The following is a 14790-nucleotide window of genomic DNA, read 5'->3' as shown; positions in this document are numbered from 1 at the left end:
GAGATCGCCCTTCGACGGCGCGAGACGATCGATCGGCGCGCGACAATGGCACAAAACGATCGCGATAGAGAGATCGCGCAGGAACAAGAGGAACAACACGAACAGGGCATTGCGGCGGAGGACCTCGCTACAGCAATTATGACAGAAGACATGGCAGACCAGCAATCTTCTATAGAATCTGCGCCTAGTCCTGCTGCCAACCTATCTCTACCGCCATTTCTAGCCTATTCACAGGCACAGTCGCAACTGCAGATTGGCACGCAGATTGGCACGCAGATTGGCACGCAGATAGGCCCTCAGATAGGGCCCTATTCTCAAGGCACACAGGCCTATTGGGCGTCAAATCAGGCAGGTTTTTATGCCTCCTGAAGGGTCAACCACGAACTAGTTTACTAGGAAAACGCTAATAAACTAGCTCCTTGGCTCCCAGGAACTTTGGAAAGATTACATCTATAATACTGAAATAAACAGGTCAGGAATGTGACGCTGTATTTATGAAATCTATTTTCACAACACTGCTGATGGGAAGGATGAGCAGAGTGAGCACCGGCCTGAGCAGGCCGAGCAGCTCGCGCTGAGGCTGAGCCTGATATGGAAAGGGAATAATTACTAATTAATTACCAAGATGCAGCCCCGGATTTTGGTTGGCGACCTGAAGATCATGCGTGGGCACATCGCCAATGCCCCTCGTTTGGCGCGTCTTCACCGCCCTCTTCCACCGTGAGGTCTCAAACCTGAGGAATTTTCCACTTTTCTATCTCTGGGTTGACAATAACTTGAGCTCGTGGACTCGGTACTATCCCTAAACCAACACCAGTACACGAAGAGGTCACAGAGTCGGAATCAAGCTGTCGAAAATGGCAGATTCCATTGAATTGCCCGACGGACGCATGATCTGCTCGGCCCATAAGCTGACCGTTTGCCACAAATGCTGTGTCGACTACAGCTTCATGGAAGAAATCCTCGGCGAGGACGACGACGACGACGATGACAAGGAGGAGTCGGATGGAGCCGAGCAATTGCCCGATGGACGCATGATCTGCTCGGCCCACAAGCTTACTGTTTGCTACAAATGCTGCGTCGACTACAGCTTCATGGACGAAATCCTCGACGACGAGGACGACGAGGACAAGGAAGAGTCAGACGGGGACGAGCTGCTGACCGAAGAGGAGATGAAGGCCTTCAGGGAGCGTATGATAGCCAAAAAAGGTGAGGGCATTCTTGCCTCTCCAAACCTGGGCATCTACCGTACTGACTAACACCAAGGATGCGCGTGCTTCTTGCCCCTGCCGGGAACTGGGTGCAAGAACTGCGACCCTGAGCTAAAGGAGAAAAATAAAGCGAAGACCAGCGAAACCAGATCAGAAGATAATACCAAGAAGACAACAGCAGAGACAAGGAAGAAATAACTCGGCATAGGGCTAGGCTATTTGATAGTACGGCGCATGGAAAAGGGGTGGATTGATTCTGGACAAGGAGATCAAGCCATAGAGAGCGAAAAAGACTGAGAAGGTCGCGATCCTGCTAGGCAGGAATAGTGTCATGGTACAGGGCGTGATAGGGTATCACATAGAAAAGGTCATGACACGACATGGCTGAATATATGGAAACGCTGATGCACGACGAGGCGAGGAAGTGCCCTAGAAGGAGACTCGCGGAAAGCAGTTAGGCAGACACTCCGATAGCAGAGACACCTCATTGGAGCAGCGTTGCAGGTGGTCTTCGTATACACCCTGCCCGATCATGGGCACATGAGTTCCCCCGCCGATTTCTGCTCCTCCTTTCACCTCAATACCACGTACCTGACTGCTCCCTGATGTAGCGACACATTTATTTCGACCGGCACCAGGTTCCAGTCATCGTCAAGGAGATACTACGAAAATCTATCGACTGACTGTCGGTGTGGGCAGAACTACACTGGATAAGAGCTCTGTATTCCGTCGTCGAACAAGATGCCAAACAAGAAAGCTCTTCTCATCGCCAGCCCCTTTGGAAGACTTAAAGGCCCGTTGCGTGATGTTGAAATGGTGGTGGGAGTCTTGCGCACCCTGGGTTTTGATACAGCCGAGTGCTGTGGAGCCGATGCTACCCGGGACGGCATTCTACAAGCATGGCGGCAACTTATCGACAGTATTCACCAAGGAGACTGCGTGGTCATTTACTACTCGGGCCACGGGGGCATGGTCGAGTCGCCCAGGGACCAACCCAGAGACATATCAAACCTGGGCGCGACCCAACCATGGCGGTACCAGTTCATTGTACCCATGGACTTTGAAGACACGACGGCGAAAGGAGACTTCGGCGGCATTCTGGACATTGAACTGTCGTGTCTGGTGTGGGAAATGACCGCGAAGACCAAGAATGCCACCATCATCCTCGACTGCTGTTACGCGGGGCACATGGTCCGCGACCCCGACTTTGGCGCGTCGGCCACGGCGAGAAGTCTCTCGGAAGTGCAGTATCACGACGTGTCCAAATACGTCGACCGTCTCAAGCATCTCGACCAGGTTCGAACGGAGACGGAGGCCGAGGGGAATCCATGGGCGATCCGCATCGCGGCTGCCGCGGCGAACGAGACCGCCTGGGAATATCAGAACGCAGAGGGAGAGTGGCGCGGGGCGATGACGGAAGCCCTCGTCCTGGCCATGGCGGAAGGCAGTGCCTCTGGGATTTCTTGGTGGACGACAATGCTGCGGGTCAAGGAGCTCGTCAACGTCCGTTTTCCGTATCAGCACCCCCGCGCCGACGGGCCCGTGAACCGGCACCGTTTTTCGCTGCAGGAAAGCATCTCCGGGGCATATCACATTCGGAATGAAGCCGACGGCGCCGTGATCCAAGCCGGCCGCGTGTCGGGGGTGAACCAAGGGAATGTTTACGCCGTCATGCCCTTGGGGGCAAAGGAAATACTGGCCGAAGAGCAACTGGCAGAGGCGCATATCACAGAAGTGACGGCGTTCAAGGCGACGACACGGCTGTCGTTCACGGGGCCTCAAGCAACTCGACTCCCCGACGAGGGCGCCATGGCGTTTATCCGTCACGAAACCCTCCCCAAGTGGCCTGTCACACTCCCTACTGGACTCCCCTGGCTGGACGACATGGTACAGGGCTCAAGGTTTATACGCAGGCGAGAGCTGGACGAGAACGACTTCACTTTGGCTGAGTTCTGCCACGAGGCGAATGACATCGTCCTTCGCAGCCATCATGGCCTCGCCGTTACAGCAACCCCTTCAACCCCCTCTGAGGAGGAGGTGGCCCAGCTGTTGAAGTCAGCCGAACAGCTCGCCCGCGCCCAGCATCTGCTGTCACTCGAACACGAGGCGACCGACGAAATCCTTCAGCACCGTGTCGAAGTGACGGTGCAGCTGGTGGGAGACCAGTCCTCGCCAGGCAGAGTTCTTGGGCAGGACGGCGCCGGCTCTTTGACCGAAGGGGATCGAATCGTCATTTCGCTTCTCAACGACGGCTACGAGACGGTCTACGTGTCTGTCTTCGACATCAACGCCGTGGGCAAAATCTCTCTGGTCTCGAGGTCATCCGGGATCGAACTCCCGCAGGGACGACGTGAAGTCCTGGGGCGTTCGCTACATGGTTTTACACTACCTGGGCTGAAAGTGAGTTGGCCGCGAGGAATATGTCATGCGAAACCGTTGAGAGAGACTTTATTGTTGTTCCTGTCGAGTGAGCCGGTTGATCTTCGCCATTTAGCTGATCCAGCCAGACCAGCGCCTGCTGAAAGGACGAGTCTGTCGAAGTTGGAACAGTTGACGTGGTCGATCTCGACCGGCTGCAGCCGCAAAGCCGAAGCTGTGGATGACGATGATCTTCGCTACAGTACAATTCGTATACCATTTCTCCTTCGGCCCAACGATGTTGACTAAATTGATTCCGACAAGATGCACGGAAATGGTCGCACAAGTCAGAGCGTCGAAGACGATTATAGCAGGATGGAAGTGCTAGGGGTGCAGAACGATTTCAAGTCTTTAAATGCCCCCGTGAATCTGCCAGTCCGGACTCTGTTGTTAAGTACCGCTATTTTGAGGCGTCGGTGTGCTTTCACGATGCAGTGCGAGAAGCATTGAATACCAGACCCTAATCGAAAGTATTGACATCGTTCTCTGGGCCAGCCTGGACTTTATACCGGCTGCAACTCAGCTGTATTTGTTTCTTTGGTCCCGTATCAAGACCGAGATTTTGATATGCATATAAATGGGTGTTGTGCGCGATCGAGATCGCTCGAATTCTCGAGGCTATCAAGGTCACACAGCACGTGGCACTTATTAGGCAGCAATGCGTCGATGAAATTTGCCGTCTGACGATTATTGGTTGTTTGGATCGAGCGACGGTGTTGAGGCTGAGACTGCTTGACCGGTTTGGCGCATCGGTGGCCCTGTGCGTGGTCGACCAAGTTCCCTGGGCACCGCAGCCCAAGAGAGCTGTTGAGCCAGATTTTGGACACAGCTAACGATCCCCAAGTATCGTCTTGAATAACGTCAAGGTCCTCCCGCGTTGTGTGAACAATCAACCTTCTAGTCTGGGGTCATGTCGACTGCAAATACTACCAACGTGCAGCCCGATTCTGAACGTGCCAATGAAGCTTACTTTGCTGCCATGCGCCTACTTCGGCTGGGACATGAGGAGCGTTTAGAGGAGACACTCGACCTCCTGAGCCAAAGTGTCCTGTTAACCCCAATGGATAACCCAAAGTTGGCCGAAAGAAGGATGATCCTGGCTGCACTCAGCCTCGAGTGGTGCTCCCTCAACCCAAGCCGCGAAAGCCTTGTTCGTGCTTTCACCAATATGGCCAGGGCAAGAGAGCTGATCCCCCCTACTCACCCCCTTTACCCCGTCTACATCGAAAACCTGGAGACACTTCGTAATTGCCAATTCCAGCAGTACCAAATGGACGACAATCCACAGGATCTCCGGGATGCGATCGACCTGAGCGAGCAGATCCTCCGGGACCGGGCCGCTGACGGACGTACCAAACTCTTCGTCCGAGCAGGTCTCGCCCAGCTGTATGGTCAGCTGTTTGAACACGACAAGCAGAACCGGTATCTGGACCTGGGCGTGGGCCACGGGAGGCAGGCTCTGGAGGAGGCGACATTGCCGCCGTCTGACCGTGCGCATTTCTTTGGTTCGCTCGCGCAGGCACTTTCGAACCGCTACAAGCACGTCGGAACCCCGGCAGATCTCGACGAGGCGATTTTAAATGGCGAGGCTGCGGTTAACAATATAGGGGAGGGGTATGGGGATAGACCGAAATGGTTGAACAACCTAGGTCTGTCCTACGAACTGCGCTTTGAGAAATTGGGAAATCCGACCGACCTGGAGCACGCCCTTCAATACACTGAAAGGTCTCTTGGGCTGACTCCGCCGGATGATCCGAGCTTTCCACGGAGAACCAACAATCTTGCCAATCAACTCGGGCACAGGTTTGAGCTGACTGGGGAGAGCGAGTACTTGAACACCGCAATCGAGAAGCTCCGAGCCGTCACGGACCCCCAGCGATCCAACGCTTCAGATTATGCGGCGTACTTGAACAATCTCTCTTTCCTCCTCATGACCCGATTTCAGCGCGAACTGGACTTTGCAGACGTTGATGAGGCCATTCAGAAAAGTAGGCTTGCTGTCAACACAACGCCCGAGGGCCACGCAGACCTTCCGAGGTACTGCAATGGCCTTGGAAACGGGCTGAGGATTCGGTCCGACCGAGATACAAGTGGAAGAGACATCGACGAGGCCATCCGGTGTGGTGAAGAAGCTCATCGTTTGTCAACGGACAATCCCTTTCGGAACACTTGGTTGGCGAACTTGTCACTTTCCTACCTTTGGCGATTTCGAGAGAAAGAAGCACCAGGGGATCTGGAAAAGGCCATAAAACTCACAGAGGAGTCCCTGTCGTCTCCAGGGGGTCTCCCTGATCGAGCAAGCCAACTTCTCAATCTGGGAAACATGTCGGTCGTCCGTTCTTCGTTGTTGCATCTCCCAAACGACCTGGATACCGCATTGGAATATTTCAAAGAGGCGGCGACCATGCAGTCGGCCTATCCTCTGAGGCGTGTCCAGGCGTCTCGCCGCGCCATCAGGATCTTACAACAGAGAGGGGCTTGGGATGAAATGAAGACTCTAGCAGAAAATGCCATGGAGCTCCTTCCGATGGTATGTGGCCGATATCTGAGCCGGAAAGATCAGCAACAGGCCGTCATTGAGACTTCCAGTCTCGCAGCTGACGTGTGTTCCATACTACTCCGAGGAGATCAGGTTGAGCAGGCACTGCAGCAGCTGGAGTTCGGCAAAGCAATTTTGATCGGCTATACAATAGACAATCACGACGATCTCAAGACTCTGGAGGCGACCTGCTCCGACTTGGCCGAGAGATACAGAGATTTGAGAAACCAGCTATACCTGCAACCCATGCTGGAGGGTTCCAACATTGGCGAGGGCCAAATGAAAATGCGCAGAAACGCTGCTTACCGGATGGAAGAGTGTCTGGCCGAGATCCATCGGATCCGAGGCCACGAGGACTTTCTTCGCGGTCTCAGTACGGAGAAAATGAAGGCCTGCGCGAGCGAAGGGCCTATCGTGGTGGTGAACCTCACAGATATCAGCAGCGATGCCATCGTTGTGTCCCCTTCCCAGGTGCAGAGGATCCCTCTCCCGAAGTTGCGGGCCGGCGGCGAAATGCCCGCTTTCGTGTCGAGTGCTCTTCGGAATTTCAGGTCTCCCGACCGCGAGTTCCAAGACTTCCTTGCCGGTCGAGACGTAGGAGGCGAGGACGAGGGCGCTGGTTCGGTGACGACGGAATTCTTCCTTTCGTGGCTCTGGGAAAGTTGCGTCGAGGTGGTCCTGGATGCGCTCGGGCCACGACCAACAGCAGGCGCAATGGAACACCTTCCGAGGGTCTGGTGGATCGGGGCCGGCGTGGCCAGCGGCCTCCCTTTCCATGCCGCATCCCTTTCTGCAAACAAGTACAAGCCAGACAACAATGCTCTCGACCGAATGGTGCCCTCTTACACCCCGTCGATCAAGGCGCTGTCTTATTCGAGAGAAAAGTCAAAACAGTACGCCCGCACGCCCCATCAGCAACCTCGAGTGACGGTGGTGACAATGACAACGACTCCAGGCTATGATGGACTCGATGGTGTTCAACCGGAGAGCGATTTGATCAAAGAGAAGTGCGACTCCAGTGGTGTGTACACTTGCGTGCCGCTGCCACAGCCCACGGTCGACGCCGTTTTGGAAAGCATGGGGCACTCGGAGATCGTCCACTTCGCGTGCCACGGCAAGTCTCACAGCCGCGACCCCTCGAGGAGCCACCTCCTGCTGCAGAAACACGACGAGGCCGGCCGCCCCAAGGTGGACGAATTGACCGTCTCGAGGATTTCGAGCGCCGACCGCGCCGGGCTCGCGTGGATCGCGTACCTGTCGGCCTGCTCCACGGCCCAAATCAGCGCCGCCAAGTTCGCCGACGAGGGGATCCATATCTCGAGCGCGCTCCAGGTCGCGGGCTTCGCTCACGTCGTCGGATGCCTGTGGCGCGTCGAAGACAGCGTCTGTGTCGAGGTCGCGGGGTATTTCTACGATGCCATCATCGGTAGGGAACGTCGACAGCTTGACAATCGAGACGTCGCGGAGGCTCTGCGGACTGCTGTCCTCCGGGTCAGAGGCGAGCACCCTGACCCGCAGCAATGGGGGGCATATATTCACTCGGGCGCTTGAAATGGTGCCTGTCCTCTGTGCAAATCTTTGTCTCTTCAACAGGAATTGAGTTGCAGACTCACCAACCTCGTTGTCTCTTTCACCCTCCCTGGCTGGCTGGCTGGTGGGTCTTCGAGCACATTTTATCACGGCTTACTTGTGTGCATAACGTTCAGTCGCAAGTAGTTCCTTATCTTCTGTTCTTTTATGAATTTGCGAGGAGTAGCAAGCTCCCAGTAGACTGTCGCAACTGAAAGGAAAGTATCGGAGCGGGCCGAGGCAGCAGAGGGATAGTAATATAGCTTCCGTTTGTGGGACGAAATGGGAATACGCGGAAAGGAGCCGGTACTATGTATTCTGGTGGAGACATTTCTTATTTCGAAAGCTTAGTCTCGGCTTCGATATTGCCTAACTCGGTTCAATTCCCAGAGAGGCCGACGTGTGTCAAACCGCATCACGGCAAAGTCGCTGTGCCGATTGAAGCACACAGGCATACTTTGTGTCTGGAGAAGCGACTATAGCGATATCTAGCCGGGGGCTAGACGGTATTGCGACCAAAGGTTGAATTCCGCAACGAGGTACCTCGAGGGTTGCTACGTTTCCGTCCCTCATTGGAGCCGCACTGCCTTGTGGCCTGACGCTAAAGAGGGGCAAAAATGACTCGGTAACGAGATGCTGGAGTCTTGTGAAAGGCCTATGAAGCTGTTCTCACAACACACTCTTCTGTGCCCGGGGTGCTCCTGTGTCTCAGACCTACTCACGTCGACGGACGCTTTTCGCCATGGACATTGAAACGGGTCTTTCGGAAGAAAGGGCTCATCGAACAAGATCTCGGCTGCTCGCTTCGAGGAGCTGGACATCGTGTGCCAGATGGCTTCCCGCAGCGGGGCGGCGGATACCAGACAAGACGAGGAAGAGTAAGATGGACGGTTCGCCATATGTTTGTTCGACTCTCTTCCGCTAAACTCTCTCCATTCAGTTGAAGACTACCCTCGGGGCTACCCCCAGTTCTCCGCTCTGGTCGCCGCCAGCGACGGCTTTTACATCTGTCGCCGATTTTCCCACATCCGGGCCCGCCTCCTCCTGCTCAAGCAGGACAGGCTCTCTCAGCTGGAGAAGCAGCTCGAGCAGGTCGACGACGAAGAGCCGTCGCCGCTGTTCCTTGGGAAAAGTAGGCTGGACGCGAACGAACAACGCCGGACCGTGCTGGCGGAGTTGGAGACGGCCTTGGCTGACTATGGTTGACCCAAAAAATGCCGTTGGGCTTCTTTTTCGTCGCGAGATCTCTGGGCTAAGAGTTTGCCGCCAGACTCTTTCGTCGAGCGAACGTCGCGGTTTTTGCAGCTCAAGCCCGCCAGTCCCGGGGACGTCACGAGTCTGAAGAATTGGGTCGACGGCACGGCTTCGCTGGCCAGGGAGGAGACCGAGTACCTGAACCGCCCGAGGGATTTGGTCAACCTGGCCTCCTTGGGAGACAGTGCCATGGCGAAGTTGGAGGCTTGGGTGGAGACCAAGATGATCCGATTCTACCCTGGCTTTCGCAAGGTTTTGACAATCCCCGGCCCTTTAACAGCCCAGGAAAGTTGACAGGATCCCAGTTGCCGTTGCACGAGATCTCGAGGGATCCGAACGTATACATCTACTCCGGCAGCCTCGTCACACACGTCTCCAAAGCGGTCTTGTTGTTCCTGGTGGTCGCCCTGCTGTTGACGCCCGTGTTGCTGTGCAGTGCCGTGGAGAGCATGGCGCTCCGGATCGCGTTCACGGTCGTCGCCAACATCTTGACCCTGTCAATCCTGACCAATTTGGCAAATTCCAGGACGTTTGAGCTTTTTGTCGCCGGGTCAACGTGAGTCCACGCCTTGCCCCTGACGGCCGACAATGTGGCCCTAACTGAGAGGGCACCAGGTATTGCACACTGCTTGTCGTCTTCTTGTCTGGATCAGGGCCAAAGCAAAACTGACACCACGTAGGAGGTGGGCTACGGGGGTTTGATTGCGCTGGATTTGCAGGTTGAGCTGGAACAGAAGCCTCTAGTAGCTTTGCTGGGACGGAGGAGACGCACACGAGAATGGCTGGCTGAACCCATGGTGGGCTGGGCGAACCCTCCACGTGTTGGTTGGTAAAGGCAACCAGGCAACTGCCACGTCAGCAAAAAGGCAACTAACTATTCCCCATGTCAAGAGTCAAGACACATCTAAAGCGTGCATGCATCTAATTACTGTCTTTCCCACCGAAGATAATACCTCAGTAGTTGGCCCGGTTTTTCAAGACAAATTAGCAGCGCCTCTCTTTTCATCAGGGGAGTTAAACAAATTGCAATGGACCAGATTGACGAGTAAGAGACGCCCACCCACCCCTCCTTGCGGACAAAAAGGTCACGGGAAATGTTGACACCGACGCTGGAAAAAGCCTCAATTTTACCTTTGTGGAGGATGGCAGGCCCTCTGTCCAGGCATACCAAAAGGTACATTCTCCATCGCACCGTGTCATTGCACATGCTGAGAGAACGGGGATGCTTAGACCAGTCGGTTTCGACCGGGGGATAAAGTCATCTACCGAGTGCCAGGCAGCGGAGTCCAAGAGGGACCGTATTTGATCGCGTCGGTGCCCTCGACGGGCAAATACGTCTTGGCCCACCAGGATGGGCGGAAGGCGAGGAATGGCGCGCAAGTAGAGGAGAAGCACTTGAAAATAGCGGCTTGAAGCCATCACTGGGCGAGCGGCGTTCTTCCCCCAAGGATGGGAAGCTGCAGAAGGCGGAATTACAGGCACGAAAGGCTGGGCGGGAGGGACAGTGCCCACTAGTGGTTGACAGGGTTCCCTCGATCTGATATGAATCCAAACGTTTCCGACGTGAACCTGACCAGACACGAAGGATCACACTACCTTGATATTTATGCCCCCAAATGAATGAATGGAGCCCATAACTCGGGGTTCTCAGAAAACTCCGATCGAACCTGCACTACCGCATTCCGCAAGGCTGAGGCCACGAGGCCGCCGAGGGACGTAGTTTGACCCGCCTCGATAAGATTGGCGTAGAACAACTCGGAAAGACGAGCAGAGACTTCGTCATTGGCGGACCACAGCGCCCCGATAACGTGGCCAAATCCCACGACTTGAAATGCGTTGGCAAGATGGAGTCCCTCGTCAGTGAGCTTACTCGCCTTTACCTCCGCGGTCGAGCAGGCGGACAGAAACGCAAGCTGCGCCTGTCCTTCCGTCACGACTCCGGCAATCTGGGACAGAGTTAGCCTGTCGATTACGAAGCCCTTGGCTCCCGGCTTCTGGAGAAGGAGGTGGCCTTTGGAAGGGTCGAAGGGGTCTGAAATGGCGTGGCACGCGAAGTGAACAATGTCCGTGGTGGAAAGCTTCTGCAACACGCCTTCTGCCGCTGGCTGTGGTAATACTTCGACGTTGTAGACATCTTTGCTCACATTGGCGATGGCCTTCGCCTCCCCGTCAACTCCCGGCAGGGGTCTTTGTCCCGGGGTTCGTGGCATCGCCACAACCATCATGGAGCACTTGCTTTTGCTGTGCTGGGCAGATCGAAGGATCTGGGACCTGGAATACAGGAGCGCCTTGATGGATTGTGTGTATGAAGGTACAATGTGGCTCAAGGTGTTTTCTGTCGACAGACCGAAGGCCTCTCCTGCTGCGTGAAAGGGAAGAGAACTGGCAATGCCTGTTCCAACCCACCAGACACGAGGCAGGTTATTGTGGACGGGGATCTTGTAACCACCAAGCTCCTGGAGTATCAACTTCACACAGTTCGTCCACAGCCAAGACAGATGATCAGATTCCAGGCGCGATGGAGTCTCGCTCTCAATGTCTCGATCGTCATCCCCACGAGACAAGCGCTCGTACGACTCGATCTCTCCTTTCACGGCAGACGGCGCCGCTCTGTTGAAGAATTCCGGCAAATGAATGGCTTTGATTTCCTGCGGTGATACGATCAAAGCATCGGCACTGATGTCTGTGACGTTGACCAGAACAAGTGGCCCAGGGTCCGAAGCTTTCTTCAACTCCTCAATTGCAGATCCTAGCAGAAAGCGTTTGTGAGTAGTCTCTTTGCGGATCCTCTGAACGCAACTTTCGATCTCTTGGATGGCCTCTCTCCTTTCTTTGAGCAACATTGCCCGGACCGGGGGGTCGCGTGAGTCGATCTTCTGAGATGCCTTGAATTGTAACTTTTCATAGTGATTGGCCAGCTCTGGACATTCCTTTTTGAGCTCCGACAGATCACTTCGAGACTCGATCATGTAGCCGACCATGATACCACGCCCGAGTTCCAGTCGAAGGACAGCCTCCTCGACGTCCCCGATCTTCAAAGCCAGTGAGCAAGCATCAGCAGCAAGACCCGACGTTTGCGCAAGGACGTATTGTTGGTCTTGAAGGCCTAAATATCGACCGCATACAAGCGGGAGCAGCTTCAATGCTTCCGCTGCCAGCTTATTTGCCTGATTCCAAGATTCTTTGGCTTGAAGGAGTCGAATGGCTGCTCGGATTGCTTTGAGACGATCTAGAGGAGTTGCTTGGCTGGTCTCACTCAAGCGAAGAAAATGCTGCAAGGCAGAATCACGGTCGCCAATGTCTCCGCTCCTGTTGTAGCGGCTGAGGAGCCTGATACCCAAATTGGAGACGTAGGCGGACCAGTTTGGATTATCTTCACTCGTCGAATCAAGCGCCTGCTGAGTTAACTGAATGGATTCGTCCAGGTCTTCGATATTCTTGTCGCGCTTGTACCTCTTAGAAAGTGCGGCTGCCAGATTGTTCCTGCATGGCTCCCGGTCGAGATGCTCTCCTTTGGTCAACTCCACCGTGTCGCGGGCGAGTTTGATTACTTCCTTGAGGTCAGCAATGTCGCCGTAGTAGTCGTAGCGAGCGCTGAGGTGGTTTGCCAGGTTGACTTTCCATGCTGCATAATCCTGATGGCTTCGTTCAGTCAGCTGCACAGCTCTCTGCGATAGCTTGATGGCATCATCGAGACGTTTGATGTCACGCATCCGCTCAAACTGGCTATGTAGAGCAGTTGCCAGGCTACTTAGGTAAGTAGGGTAGGTGCGGTGACCCTCTGGAACCAATAGTAAAGCATCTCGTGCAAATCGGACCGCTTCTTCGAGATCATTCATGTCTCCAGCCGTCTCATATCGGTGGCTGAATTTGGTTCCCAGGCTCTTCAGGTAGGCACTTAGTCTTGAGTCGCCCTCTGCCGTAGCGCTGACAGCTTTCTCCGCGAATTCAAGGGAGCTGTTTAGATCATGAATATCGCCAGTAGCTTCGAAGCGCGTTTCGAGGTTGTTCGACAAGTTGATGAGATATGCTGCGCGATCCGGGTGGTCCTTCCGAGTAAGCTCAACGGCCTGTTGCGCGGCTTCGACGGCTTCCTCGATGTACTGGAGCTTCCCGGTTCTTCGGAAAAGGCTTTCGAGTAGAGTTCCTATGTTGTTCCACCAGTCCGCTCTGTCTCGATGGTCTGCTGGAGCGACTTCTAAGGCACGTCGTGTAAGTTTGACGGCCTCTTCCAAGTCTGGCACATTTCCCGCACGGTGATAGAGAGCCGTAATCTTGACTGCCAGGGTATTCAGGTAAGGTGCCAGCTTCGGATCATTGCCTTCGGTCGAGTTCACCACCTCTTGGGCAATCTCAATGGCTTCATCTAGATCTTCTCTGCTCCCAGTCAGATCATACCGGCGCTCAAGTGCGATAGCTAAGTTGTTTCTGCTCGGCAGCCAGATAGGGTCGCTTTCGTCGATCGCAGGAATTGCCAATCTCGCCCATTTGATGGCTTCGTCAAGGTATTCCACTTTATTCTCTTGGTCATAGAGACTCTGGAAGCGATTTCCCAAGTTATTCATATAAATAGGCAGATTGTCGTCGTCGTCTGGGAGCAACTGCAATACGAGTTTCCCCAGCTCCACGGACCTCTGGGCGTCTTCTCTGCTCGATTCACTGCGTTCCAGCGTTGACCTTCGTTCCAGATTTGTTGCCAGGCTGTCTAAGTATTTTAGTAGATTTTCGTCGTCGTTCGATGCCGAATCTACTGCTTGCTGCGCGATGGTGATAGCCTGGGTCAGATCGTCGACTTCACCGGTGTGATCATATCGCATGCCAAAGTAGCCGCTCAAGTTGTTCGAGAAAGCGGAGAGATACGGATAGCCGATCGGAGCGGATGAAACGGAATCTGATGCAAGCCCTATAGCCTGGTTGAGGTCTTCCAACTGCTCCTCTTGCTGATATCTTTGAGCAAACATGGTTCCCAAATCCGAAAATCGGGCAGCTCTGTCCACATGATTCTCAGGAGTCGTCCGGACAGCGAGCTGTCCGAATTCAATTGCATGGTTCAAGTCATCAGTATTCCAATCGGTCAGGTAGCGTTGAAGAAGTTGCATCGCTCGAGCGTAAGGTGCCCTCCCTGGGTCATCCATGATCGTATCTATAAGAGCGCCCTGATCTAACGATCGGAGACTGATGTCGCGGTCGATATCTGGCGGCCGTGGATCGGATGCCCCGTCTGATAAGGGGGTTAAATTTTCCACGATATCAGGTTTAATAGAGGCATGGGACAAGTATAGCTCCTAGACCAACGCGAGGGAAGATTGAGACAGTAGTAGACTAGGCTTTGCCGGTACTCGCACTTGAATGGATGCTAAAATTTCCTGGCCTGTAGATTATATCGTATACTACTTCAGGGAGTTAAATACGCAGTGGAAGTGCAGTCAATGAGGCTGACAGGTTTTCGTCGCGTGGGTTGAGGTCGTGCCTGAGCAGGCGCCAACCCAGGCCTTGAGACCTTAGCGCAGTCACATGAGTTGGTTCCTCGTATCTCCATGTGGTGAGAGTCAGGCTGTAATGAAAAGACGCTTTGTGACATTCGAGGGACACCAAGCACATATCACTCTAGACGCGTAATACAGATTATTGTTATTTCAGCCTCGTAGGGATTGAATACAGCAGCCAACTTCCCATCACATCAGGTAATTATGGCAGCACCGTCGACATAACTCGATTTCTAAGCCGTTGTGTGGAAGTGAAAGTTCAAAGCAATCCAATCGTCTGGTGCAATCCCAATTTCGCCAGGACCAGCTGATG

General features: G+C 54.3%; 3 protein-coding genes across 4 annotated transcripts; all 3 read left to right on the top strand.

The window, feature by feature from the left end:
- Positions 1-45: 45 nt before the first annotated feature.
- On the top strand, positions 46-520 carry PV07_05722 (uncharacterized protein; the record flags this gene model as incomplete). The annotated part of the gene is made up of 1 exon (XM_016392635.1): positions 46-520. One exon carries the CDS (start codon positions 46-48, stop codon positions 367-369), a length of 324 nt encoding a protein of 107 aa, XP_016250154.1. The 3' UTR covers positions 370-520.
- A 154-nt stretch (positions 521-674) lies between these two features.
- PV07_05721 lies at positions 675-1704 on the top strand. 2 transcript variants are annotated; one of them, XM_016392634.1, is made up of 2 exons: positions 675-1209; positions 1329-1704. In XM_016392634.1, exons 1-2 carry the CDS (start codon positions 858-860, stop codon positions 1337-1339), a joined length of 363 nt encoding a protein of 120 aa, XP_016250153.1. In that variant the 5' UTR covers positions 675-857; the 3' UTR covers positions 1340-1704. The 2 variants fall into 2 exon arrangements, with proteins under 2 accessions (XP_016250153.1, XP_016250152.1); XM_016392633.1 differs by having other exon boundaries at positions 1267-1704.
- Positions 1705-8479: 6775 nt separating this feature from the next.
- Positions 8480-9661, top strand: PV07_05720 (uncharacterized protein; the record flags this gene model as incomplete). Its single annotated transcript, XM_016392632.1, has 5 exons — positions 8480-8615; positions 8678-8938; positions 9008-9243; positions 9297-9547; positions 9607-9661. 5 exons carry the CDS (start codon positions 8480-8482, stop codon positions 9659-9661), a joined length of 939 nt encoding a protein of 312 aa, XP_016250151.1.
- Positions 9662-14790: the final 5129 nt, after the last annotated feature.

Source organism: Cladophialophora immunda (genome assembly GCF_000835495.1).
Source record: "Cladophialophora immunda strain CBS 83496 unplaced genomic scaffold supercont1.3, whole genome shotgun sequence".
Classification (NCBI taxonomy): Eukaryota; Fungi; Ascomycota; class Eurotiomycetes; order Chaetothyriales; family Herpotrichiellaceae; genus Cladophialophora; species Cladophialophora immunda.
The sequence above is the reverse complement of the archived record's forward strand: the minus strand, read 5'-3'. Positions and strand labels throughout refer to the sequence as shown.

Excerpts from the sequence above, each read along its gene's own strand:
- PV07_05721 (XM_016392633.1), top strand. The coding sequence starts at position 858 with ATGGCAGATTCCATTGAATTGCCCGACGGACGCATGATCTGCTCGGCC. Across the intron at positions 1,210-1,266 it reads GCGTATGATAGCCAAAAAAG|GATGCGCGTGCTTCTTGCCC; the intron begins GTGAGGGCATTC and ends ACTAACACCAAG.